The 26723-nt window shown below is 43.2% G+C and overlaps 1 protein-coding gene across 5 annotated transcripts in view; it reads left to right on the top strand.

Annotated features, from left to right (window-relative positions):
- TLK2 (tousled like kinase 2) overlaps positions 1 to 26723 on the top strand; it is a 116247-nt gene that overhangs the window by 80629 nt on the left and 8895 nt on the right. For all 5 annotated transcript variants that reach the window (XM_058676622.1, XM_058676625.1, XM_058676623.1 and 2 more), the window contains 8 exons: positions 3566 to 3718; positions 5761 to 5827; positions 6731 to 6828; positions 8625 to 8706; positions 15837 to 15928; positions 19764 to 19853; positions 22599 to 22768; positions 23798 to 23936. In XM_058676622.1, the coding sequence (XP_058532605.1) occupies positions 3566 to 3718; positions 5761 to 5827; positions 6731 to 6828; positions 8625 to 8706; positions 15837 to 15928; positions 19764 to 19853; positions 22599 to 22768; positions 23798 to 23936 (891 nt within the window). The remainder of the gene's footprint in view (positions 1 to 3565; positions 3719 to 5760; positions 5828 to 6730; positions 6829 to 8624; positions 8707 to 15836; positions 15929 to 19763; positions 19854 to 22598; positions 22769 to 23797; positions 23937 to 26723) is intronic.

The following is a 26723-nucleotide window of genomic DNA, read 5'->3' as shown; positions in this document are numbered from 1 at the left end:
GCTGGATGGGAAGCGGGGCTGCTGGGATTAGAACTGGCGCCCAAGTGGGATTCTGGCGCATGCAAAGCAAGGGTACTGCGCTGGGCCCAGTACATGTAATTTTCAAAGATAAAATATTGTGGTTTTGTGCTGAGCCCTCTAGTATATAGCTTAAATTATATGTTTGAATGATTATCTCCAGAGAATTCAGGTTGCCTTACTGTCATTGAATATCTGGAAGGAAGAATGTGTTTTTATGTATAGATTCTATGTGTGTTTTTTGTTGTTGTTTTGCTTTGTTTTTTAAGATTTATTTGGGCCCGGTATGATAGCCTGGTGGCTAAATCCTCACTTTGCATCTTCCAGGATCCCATCTGGGTGCTGGTTCATATCCTGATGGCTCCACTAACCCTTCCAGCTCCCTGCTTGTGGCCTGGGAAAGCAGTCGAGGACAGCCCAGAGCTTTGGGACCTTGCATATCCATGAGAGACCCAGCTTCAGATCTGCTCCTAGCTTCGTATCAGCTTAGCTCTGGCCTTTGCGGCCACTTGGGGAGTGAATCAGTGGATGGAAGATGTTTCTCTCTATCTTCCTTCTGTCTGTTAATCTGCCTTTCCAATTAAAAAAATGTGAAAAAAAAAGGATTTTTTTGGAATGACAGTTACAGAGAAGGAGAATTAGAAACAGAGATCTTCCATCTGCTGCTTCACTCTTCAAAAGCTATAATTGGGCCCGGCGGCCGTGGCCTAGCGGCTAAAGTCCTCGCCTTGAAAGCCCCGGGATCCCATATGGGCGCCGGTTCTAATCCCGGCAGCTCCACTACCCATCCAGCTCCCTGCTTGTGGCCTGGGAAAGCAGGAGAGGACGGCCCAATGCATTGGGACCCTGCACCAGCGTGGGAGACCCGGAAGAGGTTCCTGGTTCCCGGCATCGGATCGGCGCGCACCGGCCCGTTGCGGCTCACTTGGGGAGTGAATCATCGGACGGAAGATCTTCCTCTCTGTCTCTCCTCCTCTGTGTATATCTGGCTGTAATAAAACGAATAAATCTTTAAAAAAAAAAAAAAAAAAAAAAAAAAGCTATAATTGGGCTGGTCTAAAGCCAGGAGCCTGGAGCTTCCCCTGGTCTCCCACATGGTACATGTTCCAAGGCCTTGGCTGTCCTCTGCTGCTTTCCCAGGCACATTAGTAGGGTGCTGGATCAGAAGTATAGCAGCCAGGACTCGAACTGAGCTCCAATGTGGTGCCGGAACCTCAGTTAGAGGCTTATCCTGATATGCCATGATGCCAGCTCCAGGATTATGTCTTTCTATTTGTTTATTGCAAACTCAGATATACAGAAAGGAGAAGAGAAAGAGAGGAAGATCTATTCATTGATTCACTCCCCAGGTGGCCACAAAGGCCAGAGCTTAGCCAATTTGAAGCCAGGAGCCAGGAGCCAGGAGCCTGGAGCCTTTTCCAGGTCTCCCATACGGGTGCAGGGTCCCAAGGCTTTGGGCCATTCTCGACTGCTTTCCCAGGCCACAGGCAGGGAGCTGGATGGGAAGCGGGGCTGCCAGGGTTATCACTGGTGCCCATAGATGATCCCGGCATTTTGAATGCAAGGACTTTAGCTGCTAGACTACTGCTCCGGATCCACAATGTAAAACTTTTATAAGGTATAATTATGTATTTATTTGAGAGACAGGGAGAAAGTAAATGAAATAGTCCAAGCAGAGCTGGGTTACAGGGACCATGTATTTACTTGCACCGTTGTCTGCTGGCTTACAGGATAGGCACTAATAGGAAGCTGGAGTGAAAGCTAGTTGGGGACCCAAGCCCAGGCCTACTCGTGGGATGTGGTGTCCCAAGCAGCTTCCAGACCACTGTCAATCCCACCTCCCAAGCTTCTTTGAATGTTACATCAGTGCATCTTAGGGCTTAGAATGTAGCTTGTTGTAGATGTAAATGTCTAATGATGTAGATGTCTAGATTCCCAAAGTGATAATTTTTATTCATTCATTTTATGTACCATTTCCTAAGTAATTATTGCATGTAACCTCATCATCTTTTCTCTGAATGTATTTCTTTTTTTAAAAAATTACTTGCTTGAAAGGCAGAATGAAAGGAGAGACAGAGAGAGAAAGACATCTTCCAACTGATGATTCACTCCCCCGAAAGGCAAAACAACCAGGAGCCTAGAACTGATGAAATATAAGTCGATTCATTTTTATGCCCCTTTAAAAAACTTAAACACAGACTTTTATTTTTAATGGATTTATATTACACCATTGTTTTCTTAGCTGTTGAAAAAGAATCAGAAAATTGTTTCTGGAGCCAGCATTGTGACGCAGCAAGTTAAGTTGCCACCTGTAATGCTGGTATCCCATTTGATTCCCAGCTGCTCCGCTTCCAGTCTGGCTCCCTGTTAATGTGCCAGGGAAAGCCCTGGGAGAATGTCCAAGTACTTGGCTCCTGGCCCTGTGTGGGAGACCTGGTTGGAGTTGCCCACTCCCGGCTTTCCCTGGGCCTCACACTGGCCGTTGCAGCCGTCCAAGGAGTGAACCAATAATTGAAAGATCTGTCTCTCCCTGTCTGTGTGTAACTCTGCCTTTCAGTTAGGTAAGTGGTTTTTGTCGAATACTGGCGCAGTAGTGCCACAAGCTAACCTCCCTCACCTTTTGCTACCAACATCCCATATGTGTGACAGTCTGTATCCTGGCCCCTTCACTTCAGTTCCAGCTCCCTGCTTCGTGGCCTGGGAGGGCAGAGGAGAAAGGCCCAAGGCCAAGGGCTTCACACAGACTTGGGAGACCAGGGGAGGCTCTTGGCTTTGGATCATCTCAGCTTTGGCTGTTGCAGCCATTTGGGAAGTGAATCAGTGGGTGGAAGACATTTTTCTGTAAAATCTGCCTTTCAAATGAAAATGGGTAAATCTTAAAAAAAATAAGTTTTAAAAACATATTCCTCCAGAATAAGAAAATAAGGCTATAATAGAAATTTGTTGTTACTTCTCGCCTACTTTTCCACTAGTTATCACCATAATTAGTGTTTAAAAGCCTAGATCCCTTCCAGAAAACTCCATCATCAGTTCTTTGGCTATTCCAACTTGAAGTAAAATCAGATCTCTACTTGATTTAAAGACTCTCCCCCCTTAACGTTCAGAAAATATGTAAGTAGCAAGCTATTTCTTTTTTTTTTTTTTAAAGATTTATTCATTTTATTACAGCCAGATATACACAGAGGAGGAGAGACAGAGAGGAAGATCTTCCGTCCGATGATTCACTCCCCAAGTGAGCCGCAACGGGCCGATGTGCGCCGATCCGATGCCGGGAACCTGGAACCTCTTCCGGGTCTCCCACGCGGGTGCAGTGTCCCAATGCATTGGGCCGTCCTCGACTGCTTTCCCAGGCCACAAGCAGGGAGCTGGATGGGTAGTGGAGCTGCTGGGATTAGAACCGGCGCCCATATGGGATCCCGGGGCTTTCAAGGCGAGGACTTTAGCTGCTAGGCCACGCCGCCGGGCCCATAGCAAGCTATTTCTGTTTGTTCTGTTGTTCTTAAAATTCCTTTTGACATTTCTCTGTACAATACTTTCATGTTTCTAGGCAACAAGAAAGGATAAATTCACAGAGAGAAGAGATAGAAAGACAACGGAAAATGTTAGCAAAACGGAAACCTCCTGCTATGGGTCAGGCCCCTCCAGCAACCACTGAACAGAAACAGAGGAAAAGCAAGACCAACGGAGCTGAAAATGAAACGTATGTTCTTTGTTGATGTGAACAGAGACTGCACACCTTCCCCCAAAACTCACATGTTCTACTGAGTTCCCCTGGAGACCAAGATTACAGCAGTCCTAGAGTTTAAGCAGTCTTTCAGTTCAGTTGATGGATTTGTTCAACCTATGAGAGAGCCACTTTAACTGATTTTCTCAGTTCTCTACATTCAGGGTTTTTAAATAAGGAGAAATAATGTCACTTCATTTGACATTATGACTTTTAGTCATAACAAATTCAGATGTCAGTGTATTCAAATGATATTGCTTACATAAGGTACTTTGTAAAAATCAGGAAAAATTGAGTTAAGGCAAATATGTGTTCAAAACATATTTAAATCCTTGTAAACAAAGAATTTTTAAAAACCTCATGAAAAATCTGTTATAAAAAGATGTATTGGTTTCAAAATTTTTAGGACCAACATATCTTCTGCTTCCATTTTGCATGAATTTGTGAGGTACTCTGATATGTTATTCTAGGTTATGGAATATTGCTATCATTTCATGAAGTTTGGCTAACTCTTTGAAGGATGCTCTGTATTGGTCAAAGAACTAATTTTTAATACTAAAAAGCTTGAGAGAATAAGTCATGAGAAAGCACCTGATATTTTAGGAAAAGGATGCTTTTCCAATAAGCTGAATTTTCACCTCACCATAAATATTTTACCACTCTGGGACCCAAAGAAAACACTAGAATCAGAAATTGCAGCACAGTCTTTTTCTGGTAGTTAACAGTTGTTACAGAGCTACCATATGTAGGAGAGGTAGAAAATCCTAGGCACAAATCTCTGCCTTCTTCATTCCTTTCTTCTTTGAATAAAAATAAGTTACTGAGCAAAGGTAGCCACGAATAAAGACATGCTACATAAAACCTACTGACTGATACATTTTTTGTCTTTTATTGTTTTCATACATTAGTTCACAAAATATATGAACTCATAATCCACTTCAAATATTCAGATAGAATAGGACACCATGATTTGAAGTCCACAGCATCCCAGAAATGCACTTTTTCTGTGTTCAGTGATAATGAATGCTTACTACCAATTATTACCCCATACATTTTCAGCATCTAATTTTAGAGTGTTGTGAGTAAATCTTTTCAGGCACAGAATTCCTAGTTATGATTTTCTCCCTTTTTCCTCGTGTGAAATGTGATAATTGATAGTGTTTGTGCACTTCTGAAGAGTTCAGTGGCAACCCTAGAGGCTGTATCACGTATACTCTGTTTGCTTTGAGTAGGCCTTAAGCCTTATTTGATAACTCTTCTGGATCAATGTGATAGCTGCTTCATCTTTTCCCTAATACTTAGACTATAAACAGTGAGATCTGAAGCTTTGAAGTATACATGTGTGTTTCTGTAAGGTGGGGAGAGAGGGATAAAAAAAAAATCACTGTACATTCTGGAAATATAAAGATGCAGTGGAATAAGTAGAACAGGAAACGAATGATTACCAGTCCAGTCAGTGCTTTGAAAGTTGGTTTAAATGCCATTTTCACTATTCCTCTTGCATTCTCATTTAATAGTCTTTTATCACTTGCTCCTTTTCAGGAAATTGAGATAAGAGGTTGAAGTGATTTGCTTGGGACTGCCTGGCTGGCAACCCAGTTGTCCTGGGACTCCAAAGCATAGGCTGATTTTTCTACTGTATCTTTCTCCTTGATACTGTTGTATTGAAGTCTGAGGGTCATTCACAATAATCAAGTCCATTGGCTTATTGCCTGGCTCCTAAAAATATTTCTAGAAAAAAATTGGGGCTATTTTTCCCAATGGGTTTTTATCTGAGTACTATATGGGTCGAAAGTCATTTCATAAATAATGTAGGAATATGTCTGTTTTTATAGTTTACAAGTAAGATTTCTGGCTTTGGAGTATATTCTTCACATTGTATCTCATCAGAATTTTGCAAGACAGCATCTCTTTTACTCATTTTTAGCCATGGAATTATTATACTTGCACATTTCTTGTTAAATAGGCACATTATGAGTTCAGATAATGTTTCTGAAGTTTGCACCATTGTTTTCCAGATTAACATTAGCAGAATACCATGAACAAGAAGAAATATTCAAACTCAGATTAGGGCATCTTAAAAAGGTAAGTGAAATGTGATTTCTGGTTTATATTTGGTGAAAACTATTTGGTCTTTGGGGCAAATGTAGTAGTTTTACTTAAGCTACAGAAGCCTTGCATATGCTATTGTCATTGTAGCATCTTGTGATCTAATGGTAGCCCTGGACATTTCAGGCATCTGGGGAGAAAACCAGTGAATGGAGGATTTCTGTCTGTAATTCTTACACATAAACTTACAGAGGGAGAGACAGCTTTGCCCCTGAGGATCAAATAGTAGATAAATCTGTACACATCATAAAGCTTCTTGTTTGGTTATCTTTGCAGACAACAAGAGCACATGGTACTGAAGTTGATCCTAAGACTCTTGGGATGTTGTACATCTCATAGTATCTCCTATATCCTGCTTGGAACAAAGAAGAGGTCTTACACAACTATTATTACACAAGGCATTTAACACAGTTTGTTACTGATGATATACACTGAGATGTCTTAGGTACAGATTGCTCAACTCTTAAAATTCTTCGACCTGTACATTATTGGTAGATGGTGTTCATGTTGGTAGTGGCCAAACGCATATAATTAAACAGTAGGACTTCAAACACCAGTTATAATTCATAGTTAGAGAGAGAAGGGAGAACCTGAGTTTTGTGAGAGGTCTTTGCATGCCTCTATGTATATACACAGAACATTTTTGTACGTGTATGCAGACTTACCAGTGGTTACTTGTAGGCGATGGACATGAAAGAGGGAGGGGCAGGGCAGGTTTTCACTCCTCCCATTGCACTTTCTGTGGTTTGAAGTTACTATTTTCTAATGGCTTATTTCTGTGATAAAATGCTAGTTCTCAAAAAGTATCTCAGAGTGTTTTCCTTTCAAAACCACCTGTTGCTTTTGAAATGAGACTCTTTTTGTTGCTTTTCATTTTAGGAGGAAGCAGAGATCCAAGCAGAGCTGGAACGGCTAGAAAGGGTTAGAAATCTACATATCAGGGAATTAAAAAGGATACATAATGAAGATAATTCACAGTAAGCAACTTGGGGGTATGTCGGGTTGGAGATTGCTGAACAATTGCTGACATTTATTTGAAAGGTCTAGAATGATGGTTTTGCTCAGTAGAAGCTTGGTAAATGTTTCTGTATAATATTTATATAGTAAAATACAGTTTTGTGAATGAAGTTTTTATATTCTTTGCCTTAAATACTAAGTGCGTATATGTGTATATATCTATAATATATGTAAAATATACATATAATTACATATATATGTGTGATCTTTACAGGAGTAAGGTTCCTAAAGCAGTATAGTTTTTGCAGTCCTAAATGATTGAAATAACCATCTATTGAGACTTACCTACAAAGCCTTAAGGAAGGGGAGCATGGACCCACAGTGTGGTATTGTGGGAAAAATCTGACAGTAAGTTTCAGAATGGGTGTGAAGACTTCAAGTGAAACTATTAAATTCAGCACACTTATTTTACATGAACATTCAGTTCTGTTTTAAATCACTTAAGGCATTGAAAATAGGAAAAATAAGTTGTCAGTGGGGAAGAGCTTTGATCAGTAACCTGTTCTTTCCCACATTTTTCTGACTTACAGTTTTTCCAGTTAGTCACAGCTTGTTTTTTGCTGTGCCTTCGTGAGCCATGGACCATTCCTTTTGTAAAGGGGCAGGCAGCAGTAGGTTACCATTTCCTAAGAATTATGTGTATGGAGCATGGTACCAACTGTCCTTATGTCTTCTCCTTTAATCCTCATGATAGCTCAGTAAACAAGCGTAGAAATTCAGTTAACTTGACCAATATGGCCAAACTACCATGTGGTAATGGCATCTCTCCCCACAGGTATGTTGCTTTCTTAAAGTTATTTTGACATTATTTATGAGGCTTAAAATCCGTAACTAGGTAAAAATTTTTAAAAATTTGTATTTGTAAGGATCTATTAGAATCTTAAATGCAGGGTGCAGTTTTAACAGACTTTTAGCTTTAAAAAGAGCAAAGTGGGCCTGGCATAGTAGCTTAGTGACCAAGGTCTTCACCTTGCACGTGCCAGGATCCCATATGGACACTGGTTCTAATCCCGGCAGCCCCGCTTCCCATCCAGCTCCCTGCTTGTGGCCTGGGAAAGCAGTTGAGGACATCCCAAAGCCTTGGGACCTTGCACCTGCGTGGGAGACCCGGAAGAGGCTCCTGATTTTGGATCAGTTCGACTCTGGTCGTTGTGGCCAGTTGAGCAGTGAATCAATGGATAGGAGATCTTCCTTCCTCTCTGTCTCTCCTCCTTCTGTAAATCTGCCTTTCTAATAAAAATAAAATCTTAAAAGAGAGAGAGAAAGAGGAAAAAAAGTGAATGCACATAAGTCATGTGACTTGCTTTATAATCAAATGTTTTTAAAGGCATTATAAAGTATCTTAGAATTTTATTGTGTGTAGTTTTGAGATGGTGAGAGCATATGCCTCTTTAATTATTTGGAGCAGCCAAAAAGTAGTTTGAAAATGTTATATAATCAAATTCCCCCTGCTTTCCTCCATGCCATCACATCCTCGAAGGGCAGAATTGGAGCAGTCAGGCAGGGACATGGATTCAACAGGGCTGCTGCAGGCATCCTTGGCTTCTGACCTCAGCCTTGGCTGCTGCTTGGAGTCAGGCTGCCTGCTTTGGACTGTTCAGCTTTTATGCTTGGGATTCTCTATGTTGCTGTTGATTTTTAAACCAGCAGCAGCTATATTCATGTATAGAATCATGTTTTTAGTTCTTTGGATTATATCAGTATGGAAAACCATAGTCCTTGATCTCAGAATGTCACATATTCGCTATTTCCACAGATTTAAAGATCATCCAACGCTAAACGACAGATATTTGTTGTTACACCTTTTGGGGAGAGGAGGTTTCAGTGAAGTTTACAAGGTAAGGATGAAGAACTGGTTAAATTATTGCCTACGACCAACTCGGAGGACATAAGCATAGTGGAAGCTGAGTTGTTACCTGTTCGACATTTACATTTTTGAATAAGTCTCTGTCTCTGGGAATATGCTTCCAGTAAATTCAAGTGATGAGCTATCTGACTGGTAGAGTTAGGATAATTTCATTTTTTTTTTCTTTTCTTTTTTTTTTTTTTTAAACTCGGTGTGTGTATCTGTCTTACCTACATTTGATAATATCAAAATGATACCTATATTCTCATTTTTATATACATAAAGCAAATCAGGTCAAAGTTATTTCTTACAATAAGATGCTGGACTTTATGCTTGGTAAATACCTCCAATGAAAGAATGTCAACTGAATTTGAACTATGGAAATGCAACAAGGTGGAGCAATCCGCTGTGGGGGGAGGGTGTGGGGAGGGGCGGGGGGAATCCCAGTGTATAAAAAATGCAATAATTAAGTGCATAATGCAATGTAATTAATTTTTGAAAAACTGAAATGCAATAAAAATGTGACCTCAAAAAAAAAAAAAGAAAAAAAAGTTATTTCTTAGTTGAAAATATGCTTTTTTATTTTTAAAAGGGTCTCAGTTGTATGCCAGCACGGGCATTCTGAGAGGGTATCTTGGCTTAGAGGGCTTCAGGGTGGAACACCAGTGTATGGGCCATTCTGCTTCCAGATTAACTTGGACAGAATGAGGGATTTATTGAGCCAGTTTTAAAGACAGCTAAAGACCCATTCCAGGTACAACCACTACCTCCTTTAATTGCTCTGTGTGTTTCTAGTAGCTGGCTATAAAATGCAGAGTTGATGTAGTGTGGACTCTTCACTGTACATTAAGAATGTTTTGAGTCAAAGTAATGGATCTTGTTTAAGGTTAAAAAAAAAGTGCTACGGTTTTCTTGTAGCTTTCCTAATGTGATTGTGTGTGTAATTTATCTTTTTATTTATTTTTTTTAAGTTTACAGTTCAGTGGCATGGAGTCTACTCACAGTGTTGTAAAGTGGTTTTCACTCTCCATTTTCAGAAACACAGTATGATTTTTAGTGCACTGCTAGTTTTGATTTTCTGGCATTTTACCCATAGTTTAATCTGTGCTCATAAATGGGCCTGTTTGCAGTCCTCCTTCATGTGCAGGTAACCTTGTTGAGGAGCAGGGTTTTTTTTTTTTTAAGATTTATTTATTTTTATTGCAAAGTCAGATATACAGAGAGGAGGAGAGACAGAGAGGAAGATCTTCTGTCCAATGATTCACTCCCCAAGTGAGCCGCAACGGTCGGTGCGCGCCGATCCAAAGCCGGGAACCTGGAACCTCTTCCGGGTCTCCCATGCGGGTGCAGGGTCCCAAAGGTTTGGGCTGTCCTTGACTGCTTTCCCAGACCACAGGCAGGGAGCTGGATGGGAAGTGGAGCTGCCGGGATTAGAACTGGCGCCCGGGCCCGGCAGCGTGGCCTAGTGGCTAAAGTCCTCGCCTTGAATGCACTGGGATCCCATATGGGCGCCGGCTGTCCTGGCTGTTGCACCTGTCACCAGGTTCTGTGAATGGGCCCAGACCTCACCCACATGTATTACAACAGGTACTGTAGCCTGGCCTCGCCTGGGCTGCCCACCTCATCCAGCTTGGCTGTTGTGCTCTCCAGCTGCAGCCTAACAGAGGAGATCCCTAGGTTCCCCATCAGTCCCTCTGCTAGCCCCAGATCTCGTTTGCTGGTGATCCACCCTGATATGACCTGCCTCCAGTCTCAGCATTCACGAGCAGGTATTACAGCCCTGCCCAACCCTGGCCCACTCCCAGACCTGGCTCTCCTGTGAACCAGTGGGTGCTGCACCCTAGCCTAACCTATCCTGCAGACACTGGCTCTCACAAGTGTCAGCAAGTGCTGGGAGCTAGCTCTGTCTGGCCCACCCCCTGAACTAGCCCACACACATGGCAAGGCGTGTTGCATCCAGGTTCAGTCTGGTTTGCCTTCAGCTCTGGCTCTTGTGCTTACCAGTAGGAACCACAGCCTAGCAGAGGAGTCCCTTTAGTTCCCATACCAGGCCTGTTCCCAGCCCGGATCTTGTACGTTCTTGTGATGGTTCAACCCAGCCTGGCATGGCCTACCACCTATCTTGGCACTTGCCAGCAGATGCTGTGGCCTGATCTGACCTGACCCACCCCCAGGCCCAACTCTCACCACTGGGTACTGCAGTCTAGCCCTGCCTATTCTGCCCCCATCCTTGGCTCTCATGTGAACCCACAGGTGAAGTAGCTCAGCCCAACCTGACCTGCCCGGCAAGCCAGCTCACACACACTGAGTGGTGCAACCCTGCTTGGCCTGGCCTACCCTCAACCCCGGCTCTCATGCTCACCAGTAGGAACTATGAACTAATAGGGAAATTTCCCGAGTTTCCCTACCAGGCCACTCCCAGACCTGGATCTTGCTCATGCTAGTAGGTGCTAGGCTCCTACCCAACATAGTCTGCCTCCGGTCCTGGCTTTTGTATGTGCTGGTGGATGTTGTGGCCCAACCTGCCTTCGGACCTGCTTCTCAGTTGCTTCTCAGTACCCACAAGTACTGCAGCCTGCTTAAACCCCAGTTCCTTTGAGTGTTGGTAAGTCCTATTGTTGTGTCTAGCTTGGGCCATCACCACCCTCAGCCCTCACACAAGCCAGTGGGTACTTCAGACTCACAGGGGTGAGCCCACACATGGTTCTGTCATGTAAGGTTAGTGTCATGGCCCAGCCTTTTGTGCCCCACCCTTATACCAACACTTGCTGTCAGGTATTGTGCTAATCTTGCCAGGTAGGTCCCCCAGCCCTAGCCTTTGTGTGTACCAGCTATGGAGGATGCCCCCAAGGCCAGCCCTGGTCTCCCACGTGGGAAAGGTCATTTTGGTCTGATTGAGACATTCCCTCCAGTGTCCTCACTCTAAATCACCCAGTTTCAGCTCCCTCATTTACCTGCGAGTGCAATGACCTGGTTCATGGAAGGCCCCAGAAGTCACTCCACACCTGTAAAGTATTCGCTCGGTGGCCCCCACTGCCACACATCCCCAAATCCCCCCCTGCCCGGGCAGTTCACAGCGTGGACCCCTGGGGTCATCCTCTCCACATAACTTTTTTTTTTTTACTCTTAATAATTTTTTTGATGCTTTTTTACATAGTTAATTAGGGTAATACGGGCCAAGGCTACAGAAGGGTGGGTTAGACCATTATTTCCACATTCTCTTTCCTTCCTATATCTGGGGGTAGGGGCAGAAATAAAGGGAGAAGCTACACTCAACCTCCCAAGCGCCTCTGTACCCTGGGATAGAGGACAGATTTATTTTTATTAGAAAGATAATACAGAGGAAAGACAGAGAGGAAGATATTCCATTTGATGATTCACTCCCGAAATGGCCGGAACTATGCTGATCTGAAGGCAGGAGCCCAGAGCCTCTTCTGGGTCTCTCACATGAGTGCAGGGTCCCAAGGCTTTGGGTCATCCTTGACTGCTTTCCCAGACCACAAACGGAGCTGTATGGGAAGCAGGGTTGCTGGGATATGAACTGGTGCCCATTCCACATATCTTTAAAAGAAAATAAATAGAATAGGCAACTATGCTGGTATACTGGAATAGTTTACACAAATTTGGAATTAATCAGGCCAGAATGCCTATCAGCTGTTGGCTGCTTTTCTCCCAACAGCGTAATACTTGCCCTAAGTACAAGGCAACCTAGACAGTTGCCTAAAGGTGGGGATCTACTTTCTACTTCTATGAATTTTACCTAGTTTTAGATCTCTTGTAGAAGTGAATCATGATTATCGAATATTACTTAGGATAAGTTCTCAAGGGTCATCTGTGTTGTATCATGTGACAGAATTTTCCTTTTTCAGGTTGAAAATATTGTCATTGTAAATGTAGGAGTCCCTCAGAAAGTTTGTGAAGGAACAAACACTTGCCCTAGTGGTAAAACTGCCTGTTAAAACACATGCTTCCCATATAGGAGCGCTTGCGTTCAATTCCCAGTTCCCAATTCCTGCTTCTGAAAGTGTAGATCCTGAGAGGCAGCAGGTGACCGTCAAATAGTTGGGTCCCCGCTGCCCATGTAGGAGACCTGCACTGAGCTCCAGCCTCCTGTGGCAGCCCAGTATCATTCTCTTGTGTGTTTAAGGGATGAATCAGCAGATAAGAGCACTTTCTGCCTCTACCCTCCCCTGCCAAATGTGAAAATATATGTGTAGATACAGACACAGTTATGACACATAATCTGTATTTTTGTCTTTAAAAAAGAAAAGTTTGTGGAGAGGCCGTCTCTGCTTGTGGAGCCAGCATTCCATATAGGCACCAATTTGAGTCCTGGCTGCTCCATTTCTAGTCCAGCTCTCTGCTAACAGCTTGGAAAAGCAGCAGAAGGTGCCCAAGGTCTATTGGCCCCTGCACAATGTGAGAGACCTGGAAGAAGATCCAGGCTTCTGGCTTCAAACAGGCCCAATCCAGTTGTTGGTGGCCTTTTTGGAACATGAACCAAGGGATGAAAGATATCTCTTTCTGTCTTTCCTCTTTTTATTAACTCTGCCTTGCAAATCAAATTAAATAAATCTTTTTTTCTTCAAACAAAGGAAAAGAAAGGTTGTGGAAAATGGAGTTTAAAAATAAGATTATTTTGATGCAGAAATATTTTGAAATCTATACATGTGAGAAGTATGGATATAAAAAAGTATCCTTGAGTTTCAGGCCCAGTGTAGTGGCCTGGTAGCTAAATCCTCACCTTGCATAGGCCAGGATCCCTTATGGATGCTGGTTCGTGTCCTGGCTGCCTCACTTTCCATCCAACTCCTTGCTTGTTGCCTGGAAAAGCAGAGATGGATAGCCCAAAGCCTTGGGACCCTGTACCTGCATGGGAGACCTGGAGATGCCTCCTGGCTGCTGGCTTCGGATTGGCTCAGCTCTGGCCGATGCAGCCACTTGGGGAGTAAACCAGTGAACAGAAGACGTTTCTCTCTGGTTCTCCTCTCTGTGAATCTGTCTTTCCAATAAAAATAAATTAATCTTTTTTAAAAAGTGTACATGAGTTTCAAATTTTTCTGTACAAGTGACCATCGTGTGCATTAGGTTGAGCCACTACTTATGACTGCTTTCCTGCTCTGAGATCTAGCTCCCTGAGGATGTGCCTGGGACGGTAGCAGAGGATGACCCAAGTATTTGGGCTCTTGCCACACATGTGGGGGACCCAGATGGAATTCCTGGCTGTTAGAACCATTTGGAATTCTGTCTCTTTCCATTCTATCCTTTCATCCCCTCTGTTCTCAACCCCCTCCTCTCTTCCTCTCTCTGTCCTCCTCTTTCCCTTCTCCCTCCTTCCTTCCCCCCTGCCTCCTTCTCTCCCTCTCCCTCTATGCTAAGTCTTTGTTAAGTAAAAAATCAAATTTTATCTTTAGTGCATCACAGGGACTTGTCATGATTTTATCATCCTGCTTTTTCCTAACATTTTTCTTTCAGCATTGTAGTGTTGTTGAAGTCTAGGCACTGCTCAGAGTGATGTGTGCATTTAATGTAGTTACTCTTGTTGCTCTCCGCTCTCCGTAGCTCCTCTTCAGTCAACACTGCCTCACGGTGTCTTGTTGCTCTCCGCTCTCTGTAGCTCCTCTTCAGGCAACACTGCCTCACAGTGTCTTGTTGCTCTCCGCTCTCCGTAGCTCCTCTTCAGTCAACACTGCCTCACGGTGTCTTGTTGCTCTCCGCTCTCCGTAGCTCCTCTTCAGGCAACACTGCCTCACAGTGTCTTGTTGCTCTCCGCTCTCCGTAGCTCCTCTTCAGGCAACACTGCCTCACAGTGTCTTGCGCTCAGAAGCATAATATGGTAGTTGGAGAAAAAGACCATTTGCCATAGCATTAGCTCTCTAACAAATCATAAGGTGCTATTTAACCTAGTTTTTAATTGTTTGAAATGGTTTTCTGCAGTAAAACTGGTGGTTTACTTGCTTATGTTAGACTTTAGACTGTGTAAGAAAAAATGAGTTCTGAAATTTCTGTTTCTCTGAAATAAAATACTCTGTCTAAATTAAGTGGGTTTTGTGTTTTAAAACACTGGTTTCAAGTGAGTGTAAATGAAAGCTTTTCTGGTGTATAAACAGCCTTCCCTAAGATGCTGTGCTCTCCTGGAGAAACTTGGATTTGTGGAGTCTGTAGAACAGTGATCCTACTGGTTTCTGGGCAGTGTACTCTGTACTTCTCATTCTTATCTCTTTGTGCATACATGGAAACTGGCATTTGGGTGGGAACAGTGTTGAAATTTTACCTGTTTAGCTTTTCTGTTCTTGAAAAGCTAAGAAAAACTTCATCCTAAGGATTGGTCAATGAGACCATGTCCTACTCTATTACTTTATTGTATTGTAATTTATACTTCCTCAGAATCTCAAGGTTTTACCCTCATCACGGCAGGACTTGGCAGTGCCTGGCTGCTGTGGGATTCAGCAGCGGTGTTTCTGTCCATTGAGACAGTGCTGGTGAGGGCCCAGGAGGGACTGACTGCAGCCATGCTTGGCACTGAGGCTGCATTTCACTGGACCTCTGTTAGAGTGCAGCTCAAGATGGGTCTCATTGTTTTCCTTTTGTTTCTGTTTCTGTTTTGATTTTTAATAAACACTGCATACCAAATTACAATTCATTTTTCTAAACAGTTGTACTAAAGAGAAATATTCTGAGAGGTTATTTTCTCTAGTGAGCAGGCCCTGTATGTCACTAGGATCTCAAAAGTGTAAGAGTTTTGAAGTACCAGTATCAGCTAAAGGACAAGAGAACCCAAGGCAGAAAGGCCCCCCATGAGATAGATGGTGACCAGAAAGAATTGCTGGAAGTGGCTGTTAAGACATGGGCTGTCTTTCTGTTTGTGGTGTGTGTTTGGTTTTATGTTCTAAACCCGTTGGTGCCAGTGTGTCTGGAGACGTCTAAATGATCTAATCACAAGTTTCAAGAAGATGGTGCAACACTGAAACAAATATGTAATGTGCTGTCATTTGCTGCTGTTTTTATTTAACTTATGCTGTACATTGATTGTGTTGATCTGTTAAATCGAAGTTTTAAGTCAGTTGCCTATAATTCTTCTTATCGTTTACCCAGAATGTAATTTGTTTCTTTTCTTTGTAGGCATTTGATCTAACAGAGCAAAGATATGTAGCTGTGAAAATTCACCAGTTAAATAAAAACTGGAGAGATGAGAAAAAAGAGAATTATCACAAGTAAGTAAGATTATTTTCAAAATTTAATAATAGCTGATGTTTAAACATTATGATAATATGTTTATTTACATAATTGTCAGATTTTAATTTAATCTTGACTGGAGCTAAGAGCGTGAATATCTTCATTGTGTTTATTACTAATCAAGGAGATTCATATTTATAGAATTTGAGAAACGGGATGTGACAAAGCTTCTATTTAAACCCTGATCCCAGAGCCCATTCTCTTAACTTCTTCTTCCACTGTATCTAAAAAATAGGAACAAGACGTAAATAAGCAAAGACTCAGAAATTATCTTGCCTGTCTGTAGGTAGCAGGTGGCAGTCGCTTAGTGGTCTGGGGACCCCAGGGAGCTGTGGGTAAAGTTCTTTGCTATCCCAGTCCGTTCTTTATGCAGGTGACAGAGCACATTTTCCACCTCTCTGGTACCTGGATGACCAGTTGAGCCACTCAGTATTCCTCAAAGTCTCTCTATCTCAGATTCCCCACTTCAGGGTTCCACTTTCTGTACCCCTTCCTTCAGGGTGGTGCTGGTGGCAGCCCTCATCTCTCCAGGAGGTGAGGGGATTAGGAAAGTGGGATCCTTAGAATGAATGGTTAGAACATGTGCAGCTGTGAATGTCTGTGTCTCACTAATGTCAGGTGTTACCCATATTCCCTGAGCTCTTAGCACTGGGTTTCACTGCTCACTTGCTTTGAAAGCTTCACAGTTATTGGTCCCCACTGGGCTTAGTTTTGTTTCCTCTTTGTAGGTGCAAGCTTTGAATGAGACAGTTCCTGCCTCTCAAGGGAATAAGCCTCTTGGGATAGAAACAAGTTCCCCACTTTTTTTTTTAAGATTTATTTTACTTGAAAGAGTTACAGAGAGCTCTTCCATCACTGCCTTACTCCCTGGTCTGAAGCAGGGAGCCAGGAGCTTCTTTCAGGTCTTCCTCGTGCGTGCAGAGTCCCAAGGACTTAGGCCATCCTTCATTGCTTTCTTAGGCATAAGCAGGAAACTGAATCATAAGTGGGACAGCTGGAAGAGGAACTAGCGCCCATGTGGAATGCCAGCACCACAAACAGCATTCAGCTGTGCCAGCCCCAATTTCCACTTTTTATAAACGTAGTCTTGTTTTCTTGGTGGGTGAAAAAACAAAAGACTTTAACATAGCCTTTTTTTTAGACAATTTCTTTTTTTTTTTTTTTTTAAGATTTTTATTTATTTTTATTGGAAAGGCAGATATATGCAGAGGAGGAGAGACAGAGAGGAAGCTCTTCCTCCAGATGATTCACTCCCCAAGTGACCACAATGGCCGGTGTTGCACCGATCCAAAGCCAGGAGCTAGGAACTTCTTCCAGGTCTCCCACGTGGGTACAGGGTCCCAAGGCTTTGGGCCGTCCTCGACTGCTCTCCTGGGCCACAAGCAGGGAGCTGGATGGAAGTGGAGCTGCCAGGATTAGAAACAGCGCCCATATGGGATCCTGGCGTGTTCAAGGCGAGAACTTTAGCTGCTAGGCCATCGTGCTGGGCCTCAACATAGCCTTTTGAAAGCTTGTTAAATTCATTAATTTCAAAACATTTATTTTTTAAATATTTGTTACAAAGGTGAGGGGATTGCAGACGTGTGTGGGGCTCTGATCAGGATCGAGAGGATTGGGGTGGTGGACAGGTGGGGGAGGTAAGAGAAAGCGTTACACTCCCTGCTGTCATACCAACTCAGCGCTCAGGGATGGAGATGGTTGCTCAATGTCGCCTTTGAGGCCCCGAAGAGAAAATTCTTTCTATGGCCTGTTAGCTGTCCTTGTCTGACTTAATACACCCACAAATCTAGGTGCTTATTGTAGAGTGTGGCCTGGAGTGTTGACATAGCCTTTTAGCGGCCTCTAAGACTCCAGAGGGAAAAATCAAACATTTCTGTGTCATCAGCCAGTTCTTGAGACTGAGACCAAAGCTGTGTTTGCATTGTACGTGTTCTGGTGGACCCGAGAACTCTGGTGGACAGATGGGCCGTGACACGCGGTGCTGGGCAAGAGGTTGCATGGGGTCATTAGGAGAAGCAGGCAGAGTAGGAAAAGGGGTGCTGTGGTGCTGTGTGGTTTTGAGCCCCTCTCCCCCCATGTGTGTCAGGCACACAGCTGCAGTCCAGATGCTCCGTGGGGGCAGTGACATTATTGTAAGTACATTCCAGCTAGTGACATGCAGGGATGCGTGGCATGCAGAGGGGAACGCCAGGAGCACTTGAGACGGAAACCATATGCTGCTGTGACGAGTCACCAGAAAGAGTCATGTCCCTTCTCCATTCCCCAGGCCAGGGTCTGCGTCTCAGCTGTGCATTGAGCACACTGGGGATAGCTGTGCTTGAGAGGAGAATTCTTGTGCTGAGACTTTCTTGTGCCTTGCCTAGTTTCAGTATTTGGGTTAATAAACTGACCTTAAAGAGAATGTTAATGTTGAATACTGAGGTAACAGTTCCTGTCTCTCTGTGACACTCGTGGGAAACAGTTCAGTCCCCAGAGCTGTGAGTTGGGTGTCTGTCACGTTTCTCTCCCAGACACACAGAGCAAGCAGAAGGAAGAGCACTGTTTGAGCGCCTTGCTGCTCCAGCTGCAGGTTGCATCTTTCCCATCAGAGGTGGGCATTGCAGCCTCTGGGCAAGGGTCTCCCCAAGCGGGTGCAGGGTCCCAAAGCTCTGGGCCGTCCTCGACTGCTTTCCCAGGCCACAAGCAGGGAGCTGGATGGGAAGTGGAGCCACTGAAACATACATAAGTTTCTGTGTTCTCAGAATACTGGGGTTTCCATAATTATAAATTTTCTATCAACTTTGTTTTCTTGGAACAAAATAAGGCTAAATGCAACTCAAATCTTACTTTTAGAGAGGAATATTTAAAAAGAGAAATAGAAGCATTGCTAATTGACTTGCGTAATGGATAACATCTTGATACATGTAGTTTACAAGCTGAAGTGACCCCTTTGATGTGACCCCATTAATTTCACAAATATTTGCACATCTACTGTAGAGAAAAAAGGATAAAGAGTATCAGATGATGGGATCAGATTGTCTTGAATAGAATGAAGAGTTAGAAACGGGCTGGATGGGGCCCAGCGGCGTGGCCTAGTGGCGGCTAGTCCTCGCCTTGAAAGCCCCGGGATCCCATATGGGTGCCGGTTCTAATCACGGCAGCTCCACTTCACATCCAGCTCCCTGCTTGTGGCCTGGGAAAGCAGTTGAGGACGGCCCAAAGCTTTGGGACCCTGCACCCACATGGGAGACCCGGAAGAGGTTCCTGGTCCCGGCATTGGATCGGCGCGCATCGGCCCGTTGCGGCTCACTTGGGGAGTGAAACATCGGATGGAAGATCTTCTCTGTCTCTTCTCCTCTCTGTATATCCGGCTTTCCAATAACAATAAAATCTTTAAAAAAGAAAAAAAAAGAAAAAAAGAAACGGGCTGGATGAAATATTTAAAACTATCCTTGAGGGCCTGGAGCGATGGCTGAACGGCTGGGTCCTCACCTTATAAAATCCAACATCTCCTATGAATGCCAATTCATGTCCCAGCTGCTGCATTTCCCATCGAGCTCCCTGCTTGTGGCCTGGAAGGGCAGCAAAGGATGGCCCAAAGCCTTAGGATCCTGTGCATGTGTGGGAGACCTGGAGGGGGCTCCTGGCTTCTGCCTTTGGGAATAGAATCAGTGAATGGGGAATCTTTCTCTGTGTCTCCTTTTCTCCATGGATTTGCTCTGCCTTTCCAATAAAACTAGATAATAATTACAAAAAAAAAACTTAAAAAATATTTTTGATGAGTTCTTGGACAAAAGTGCAGATTATCTTATTGCTAATTTCTTTTGTTTACAGGCATGCATGTAGGGAATACCGGATTCACAAAGAACTGGATCACCCCAGAATAGTTAAGCTGTATGATTACTTTTCACTGGATACCGACTCGTAAGTGCTCTGCCCTTTTACTTAAGCATGGTGTTATTTTCTTTTTTTTTTTTTTTTTTTTTTTTTTTTTTTTTTTATAATCCATTTTATTGTATTGTTGTTGACAATCTTTACATAGTTAACTATAGTTGAAGGAAAATCAAGAAAGAGAAGAAAAAAAAAAAAAAAAAAGGTTCAGGGGGATAGGGAGGTGGGCAATGCTATTATGTCCATATTGTTTCCATCATGTGTCTGAGGTAAAAGGGGATATTGAGGGAGAAGCCCCACCCGGTTTCCCGCCCACCCCAAGTCCCAGATGTGGGGCATGCTCTGAGATATGTGCTCAAGTGGAGTTAATAGTTCTCCAGTTATGAGTCACTGCCAGTTTCGCTCGATGAGGTGGTCCACTGATTGATATGGTCCATCATGAAGTCTCCATTTGTCCCATATTTCGCTGCCAACATGTAGCTGAGATGAATGATTGTCCTATTCTGTCTTCTGTCTTTTCTTGGTTAGAATTCTGAGTCCAGCAGTTCAAGTGGGGAGATCTCCAAAGATACTTTGAGGTATTCCCAGACCAGATTCTTGTATGTTCTAGCAAGCCATGGTGTTATTTTCTTGCAATGTCAACTCTATGGAATAGAGCTTAAATCTGGGTTCAGGAGATATCTTCTGAGGGAAGTAAATATATTAATATCTGTGTAAATGATTACCCATAAATTGAGAATTGGGTTGGCCAAGACATCTCTAGGTGAGAAAATATACACACTTGTGTACTAGCAAATGTTTAACAACCAACTTGGAGAGGAGAAAAATATTTGCCAGTTTCCATCATATAAATATTTAGACCGTATCCAGTTTTGATCTACAAGCATTAAAAAAGAGAAAGCTTAGTTTAATTATAATTTATGATTCACCTACCATATGATATCCACATTTAGCATACACAATTCAGTGGTTTTTATAATCACAGATACACACAACTACCATTGAAGCTAAATTTCTAATGTTTACCACTTCAGAAAAGCCCTATACCTTGTACTGTCTGTTAGCCCTCTGTTTGAGCACCCTGTGCCCTTGCCCAGCCCTAAGCAGCAGCTGCATTCCATCTAGAATCCCTTTTCTGGATTTTCACAGAAGTGCCAGAATGTAGTTTGTGCACCTTTTGTGACTAGCATGTTTGATTTAGTGTATTTCCAAATTTCACCTGCGAGTCATGTATCAATACCTGATTTCTTTTTTGTGGCCAAATAATATACAAGGTATGGATTTACCACATTTTACTTATCCATTTGGGCCACAAATGGTTGAATAACCAGCTTAAAACTTTTGAGAACCGAACGATCAACTCCTTAGGATTTGCACAGATTGGTCCTAACGTGCTAGTGACATGCCCTAGAGAGGAGACTGTTCAAGAGTCTCTTCCCCACCTTTGAGACTGATGAACACCAGTGAACATTTCCAGAACATACCAGAATGTGACTTTACCCTGGAATGAATGTGGCACAAATAAAGGCAGTGCCCAGTGCTGCATACTGAAATGTAGGTTCATCAGATGTTAAAATTGGAATGAATCCAGCTTCTCTTCTCATAGGTGGATTTCAAGAAGCAGAGGTTCTCAAGGACTCGTCTGAGGTCTTTGAGGATTTAGGGCATTGTTCTGTATTGTTACCTGGCAGAAGGAAGCCCCAGAGCCTCTGGGTTTGTAGGAGTTGGGAAATACTTGGCATTTGGAAAATGGTTCTGCAAAGGAATTTGTCTTCTCAGCTCTTCCATCACTTGTGTAGTCAATTTTCTGAACTAAAGTCTCTTTGTTTAAAATACTCAAGTGGGTTTTATTTTCCAGCTAGACCCTGACTGCTAGTCTAACATTAGCATGGCCTAAAAGAGTTCAGAAGATATTCACCTCAGGAATATTCAAACAGTTTAGGAAACCTTCCCCAGGTTTATAGTGCCTTGGAAGATTGACACATGATCCATATAGTAGATGTTTTTAAATTTGGATCTATATGTTGTATTGCCAGAAGTGAAGGAAGAAGAACCCCTGCCAACTAATAACACATTGTTGCATCTTTACAAACTCTTTTATACCTGTGCGTTTGCTATTGAAGAGAAACTGGGGTTCAGTGTTGTGCCAGCCTTCCGGTAGACTTCCTGTACAGCCTGTTCTCGAGGCTGGATTCTTCCTCCCTGTTAGCACTCAGGATTATTAACAGTGCTCAGTGAAAACTGCAGACCTGTCACAGTGCAGTTGTTTAGAAATGGACGTATGGGGCCCGGCGGCGTGGCCTAGCGGCTAAAGTCCTCGCCTTGAAAGCCCCGGGATCCCATATGGGCGCCGGTTCTAATCCCGGCAGCTCCACTTCCCATCCAGCTCCCTGCTTGTGGCCTGGGAAAGCAGTCGAGGACGGCCCAATGCATTGGGACCCTGCACCCGCGTGGGAGACCCGGAAGAGGTTCCAGGTTCCCAGCTTCGGATCGGCGCGCATCGGCCCGTTGCGGCTCACTTGGGGAGTGAATCATCGGACGGAAGATCTTCCTCTCTGTCTCTCCTCCTCTGTGTATATCTGGCTGTAATAAAATGAATAAATCTTTAAAAAAAAAAAAAAAAAAAAGAAATGGACGTATGATGTCAGTTGGTAAGGGAAACGTTAAAAATGAAACTAGCTGGCATACATTATAGTTCAGTGTCCAAGTGTTTAGTTAGACAGTCTTAATTTGCTTGTTCTTATCCTATAGTGAACATGTTGTCCCATTTGTCTTTAGGTTTTGTACAGTATTAGAATACTGTGAGGGGAATGATCTGGACTTCTACCTGAAACAGCACAAATTAATGTCCGAGAAGGAGGCCCGGTCCATTATCATGCAGATTGTGAATGCTTTAAAATACTTAAATGAAATAAAACCTCCCATCATACACTATGACCTCAAACCAGGTAAGTGTTACCTTTTAAGACAGCATTGGTACTTTTTCTTTGACTTTATATGAAAGTGACTTAGGTGATTTGGCAGCATCCAAGAAACCCTAAACATCTGCCTTTAAGGTTTCCTGGTAAGTGTGGAAAAAGCCCTGTACTGGGCTAAGGAGGGTGGGTTGGATTTAACCCTGTGCGGAGACAGTGCCTTGAAGTGCAGCCAGCGCACTTAATGTCAGTTGTTCTGGCAAATGCAGCTTTGCTTTTCCCATTACTCACTGTGGGACACGTCCTCCATTCCCTGTCTCTGTGAGAAGTGTCCCTGAAATTAATCACTTAGCTTTTTGCATTCTTATTGTCTAACTTTGATAGTCACCATCAAGCAGTAGAGGACAGTCAGAGTTCTTCCTCAATTGTTGTTGCCCTCGGCGAATGTTTAGAAGTCTGTGTGCACTCTGGGTAAACTGCTCCAACCAGCTCAACATGGGCATCAGGATGGTTTCCTACTTTGCTGCTGGTGTGGCAAACAGTTCTTTGCTTTACCTCTGTGCTAGCTACACATTAATCCGGATGACTGAAAGCGCTTTAAAAAAAAAAAAAAAAAAGATGGCTGCTGTGTGATAAGATTTAAGAGCTGTAGGTGGCGCTGTGGTGGCAGGTTCTTTGAAATTTTTTTTTCCTTGACAAACTGCTGTTCTAAACAAACTTGGTTAGATATCTTCATGGAAAGTTTAGATGAAAACATCACATCATTTTTTTGACATGATTATCATTTTGTTGAAGTGATGATGATCATTTTGTTGAAGTGATATTTTAAATTCTGATGCTTATAATGGTGGTTTTGTCACGCTCACCAGGCAGTTCTGAAAGAACAGATATTTCTAGCAGACACAGAAGCTGCCCCTGAGCTTCTAGAGTTCAGATTACTCTATTCCAAAGATGTAGGGCTTTGCATGCAAAGGTTTGAGCTCAGTTGATCTCCTCTCTTACTTTGAGTTTTCTCTTAACCACAACGTTTCTGTTCATTCATGAAGCTTTTTATCTTTTTAGGTAACATTCTTTTAGTAAATGGTACAGCATGTGGAGAGATAAAAATAACAGATTTTGGTCTTTCCAAGATCATGGACGATGATAGCTACAATTCAGTGGATGGCATGGAGCTGACATCGCAGGGTGCTGGTACTTACTGGTATGTATCTGGGGTCTGCTCGGACAGTGGCCAGACGTGCGGCTTCCCTCTACTGGAGGCTTGCTGACTCGGTTGATTGCTGTGCTGTCTGTAGGGCAGAGATGCCTTCAGGTTTTCCTCCCTCACAACACTCATCCTTTCAGTTGTTTCTGTATTTACACTAGCTTATCCTGATTTTTCTGTTTCTTGAAAACCCATTAGAGAGAACCTGTGTACTGCCAGGTGTTTAAGGTCTGTATCTCCTCTACAGGGCTGTTCTGGGGAATGCATAGCAGGCAAAGCTGTCCGTGTTGTATGCATAAACAATGGCCAAAGATTCTTCTTAGGGCTAATGTGGGATGTTCTCGTCGTGGGTTATAGGAGTTGCCTGAGGATGGTGGGTTATCAGGAATCACGGAGCTGTCCAGTCCAGAATGGGAAGCAGCCACAGCATCACATGAAATATATACAGAAAAATGTCAACAGTAATTATCAGAAATTTATCCATATCTGTTATTCATGTTCTAAAAATCTCTGGGGCCAACATCATGGCACAATTGGTTAAGCTGTTGTCTGAGACACTGACATTCTTGTATGGGTGCTGTAGTTTGAATCTCAGCTTCTCAGCTACCAATATAGCTCCCTGCTGGTGCTCCTGGAAAAGCAGCAGAAGATGCTGCAAGTGTTTGGGCTGCTGTTCCCATGTGGAACAGCCAGGAAGAGTTCCTGCCTCCTAGTTCTGGCCTGTTCCAGCCCCTCAATGCAGTCGTTTGGGAGAGTGAACCATTAGATAGATTTCTTTCTCTATAACTGTATCTTTCAGATAAATAAAATGAATCTTTAAAAAATAAACAAATAAAAAGTCTTGGACACATCTCTTCCCATCCGTTGTCACCGTGTCTCCCCACAACCCTACCCTAGCTCTGTCTGCCAGTGCTATGACTTCTCCTGTCTCTCCTGTTACTTTTGATATGAGGACCATTAAAGATAACTTGCAGCTCAGGTATTTGTCATTGTACAAGCGTGTTGCTAGAGTTCCCTTTCTCTGCCATGCTGGTTACTCCAGGTCGCATGATATATGTGCTTTGGAACTTGCAGAAGGCTCTGTAGCACAAAGGTACCATGGCACATGCTGTCACATCCTGGAGTCACGTGGTCAGATCCCTTTGTTGGCGCATTAGAGAGAGGGTGACTGGGAGTGAGAGGATTACCCAGGAAGCAGAAAGGGGGAGGGGCGTGCCATTCACAACACAGCGCCAACTCTGTTCTAACCAGCTCACTTTCGGTGATAACACCCTATGCGCCACACTCTGCTTCCTGTCTCTCTGTGTTGTTGTGGAGATAACACCTGCAAGTAAAAAATCAGGCCCTAAATTTAAACTTTGAAATCCTAGGATTAAAATAGAAGCTGCATTTTACAGTGTTTATTTGCTGTAGTGGCTCTTGTGGGTTAGTGTTCCTTTCAGTAAATGGGGCAAAAAATAGCTGCTTTGGGGAACTCTAGTAACAGGCCTATAACTCGGCTATGTGAATTAACTGGGACTTGGATTTGAGCTTTGTGTTTTTGCTCCTTGTTCTTTTTTAGATACATTTTTGTTCTCATGCTTAAGATGGTTATCTCATTGCTATTTAGTGCTGTATTTGCTTAGCTATAAAATTGTGCAGCTGGAACGTAAATAAAAATTAAGTTGTTTTATGTTTGTTTGTTTCTTTCTTTCTTTCAAAATAATCTGTTGGGGAGGGTGGAGAGGAGTGTAAGGGTGGGGCCCAGCATGGTAGGCTAGTGGCTGAAGTCCTCACCCTGTATGCACCGTGATCCCATATGCGCCAGTTCATGTTCCGGCTGCTCCGCTTCCCTTCTAGCTCACTGCTGTGGCCTGGGAAAACCTTGGGACCCTGAACTCACTGACCTGGAAGAAGCTCCTGGCCCCTGGCTTGTGCTCAGTTCAGCTCTGGCCATTGTGGCCACTCGGGAAGTGAACCAGCAGATAGAACATCTTTTTCTCTGTCCCTCTCTCTGTAAATCTGCATCTTCTCTCTGTAAATCTGACTTTTAATAAAAATAATTTTTTTTTTTTTTTTTAAGAGTAAGAGTGTACCACAGTGATTGGATACAGGTTGATAGTTACTGACACTGGATGGTAGCTCCATGGAGTGTCGTTGACAATAGGTTCTACTTCAGATTAAGTTTGAAGTTTTTTTTTTTTAATATTTTTTTATTATCTTTGTTTTTTGTCTTTTGATTTAGAGATGGAGAAACTAAGACTTAGAAATGGATCTGCCTGATTTATACTATCAAGCTGACATCAGTGTGTTTCATATTCTAAAAATTGTGCTAAAGTATTATTTCTTTGCGTTTTGAGTACCTCCACAAAAATGCTATAAATGCATTAAAATTTTTATTTTAAAATAAATACGATCTGAGATCGTATTTAATCTACATAAATCTAGGGTGTCAAGAACTTGGCACAGTGGGTTAAGCTGCCACCTGCAACATTAGTGCCCCATATGAGTGCCGGTTCGAGACCTGGCTGCCCCTCTTCTGATTCAGGTACCTTCCCATGCAGCTGGGAAAGCAACAGAAGATGGGTTAAGTTCTTGGGCCTCTGCTACCCACATGTGAAATCTGAATGGAGTTCCAGGCTGTGGGCTTCCCCTTGGCCCAGCCCCAGCCCTACCATTGCAGCAATCTGGAGAATTTGCAGAACGTACGAGTCATGATGGGTGATCTACCCACTGCCCTCTCTGTGATTCTGCCTTTCAGACAAATAAATTTTTGTAAAAACATGTCAAGAACTGTAAAAACTA

The sequence above is a fragment of the Ochotona princeps genome, chromosome 17, assembly GCF_030435755.1.
Source record: "Ochotona princeps isolate mOchPri1 chromosome 17, mOchPri1.hap1, whole genome shotgun sequence".
NCBI classification, from domain to species: domain Eukaryota; kingdom Metazoa; phylum Chordata; class Mammalia; order Lagomorpha; family Ochotonidae; genus Ochotona; species Ochotona princeps.
The sequence above is the reverse complement of the archived record's forward strand: the minus strand, read 5'-3'. Positions and strand labels throughout refer to the sequence as shown.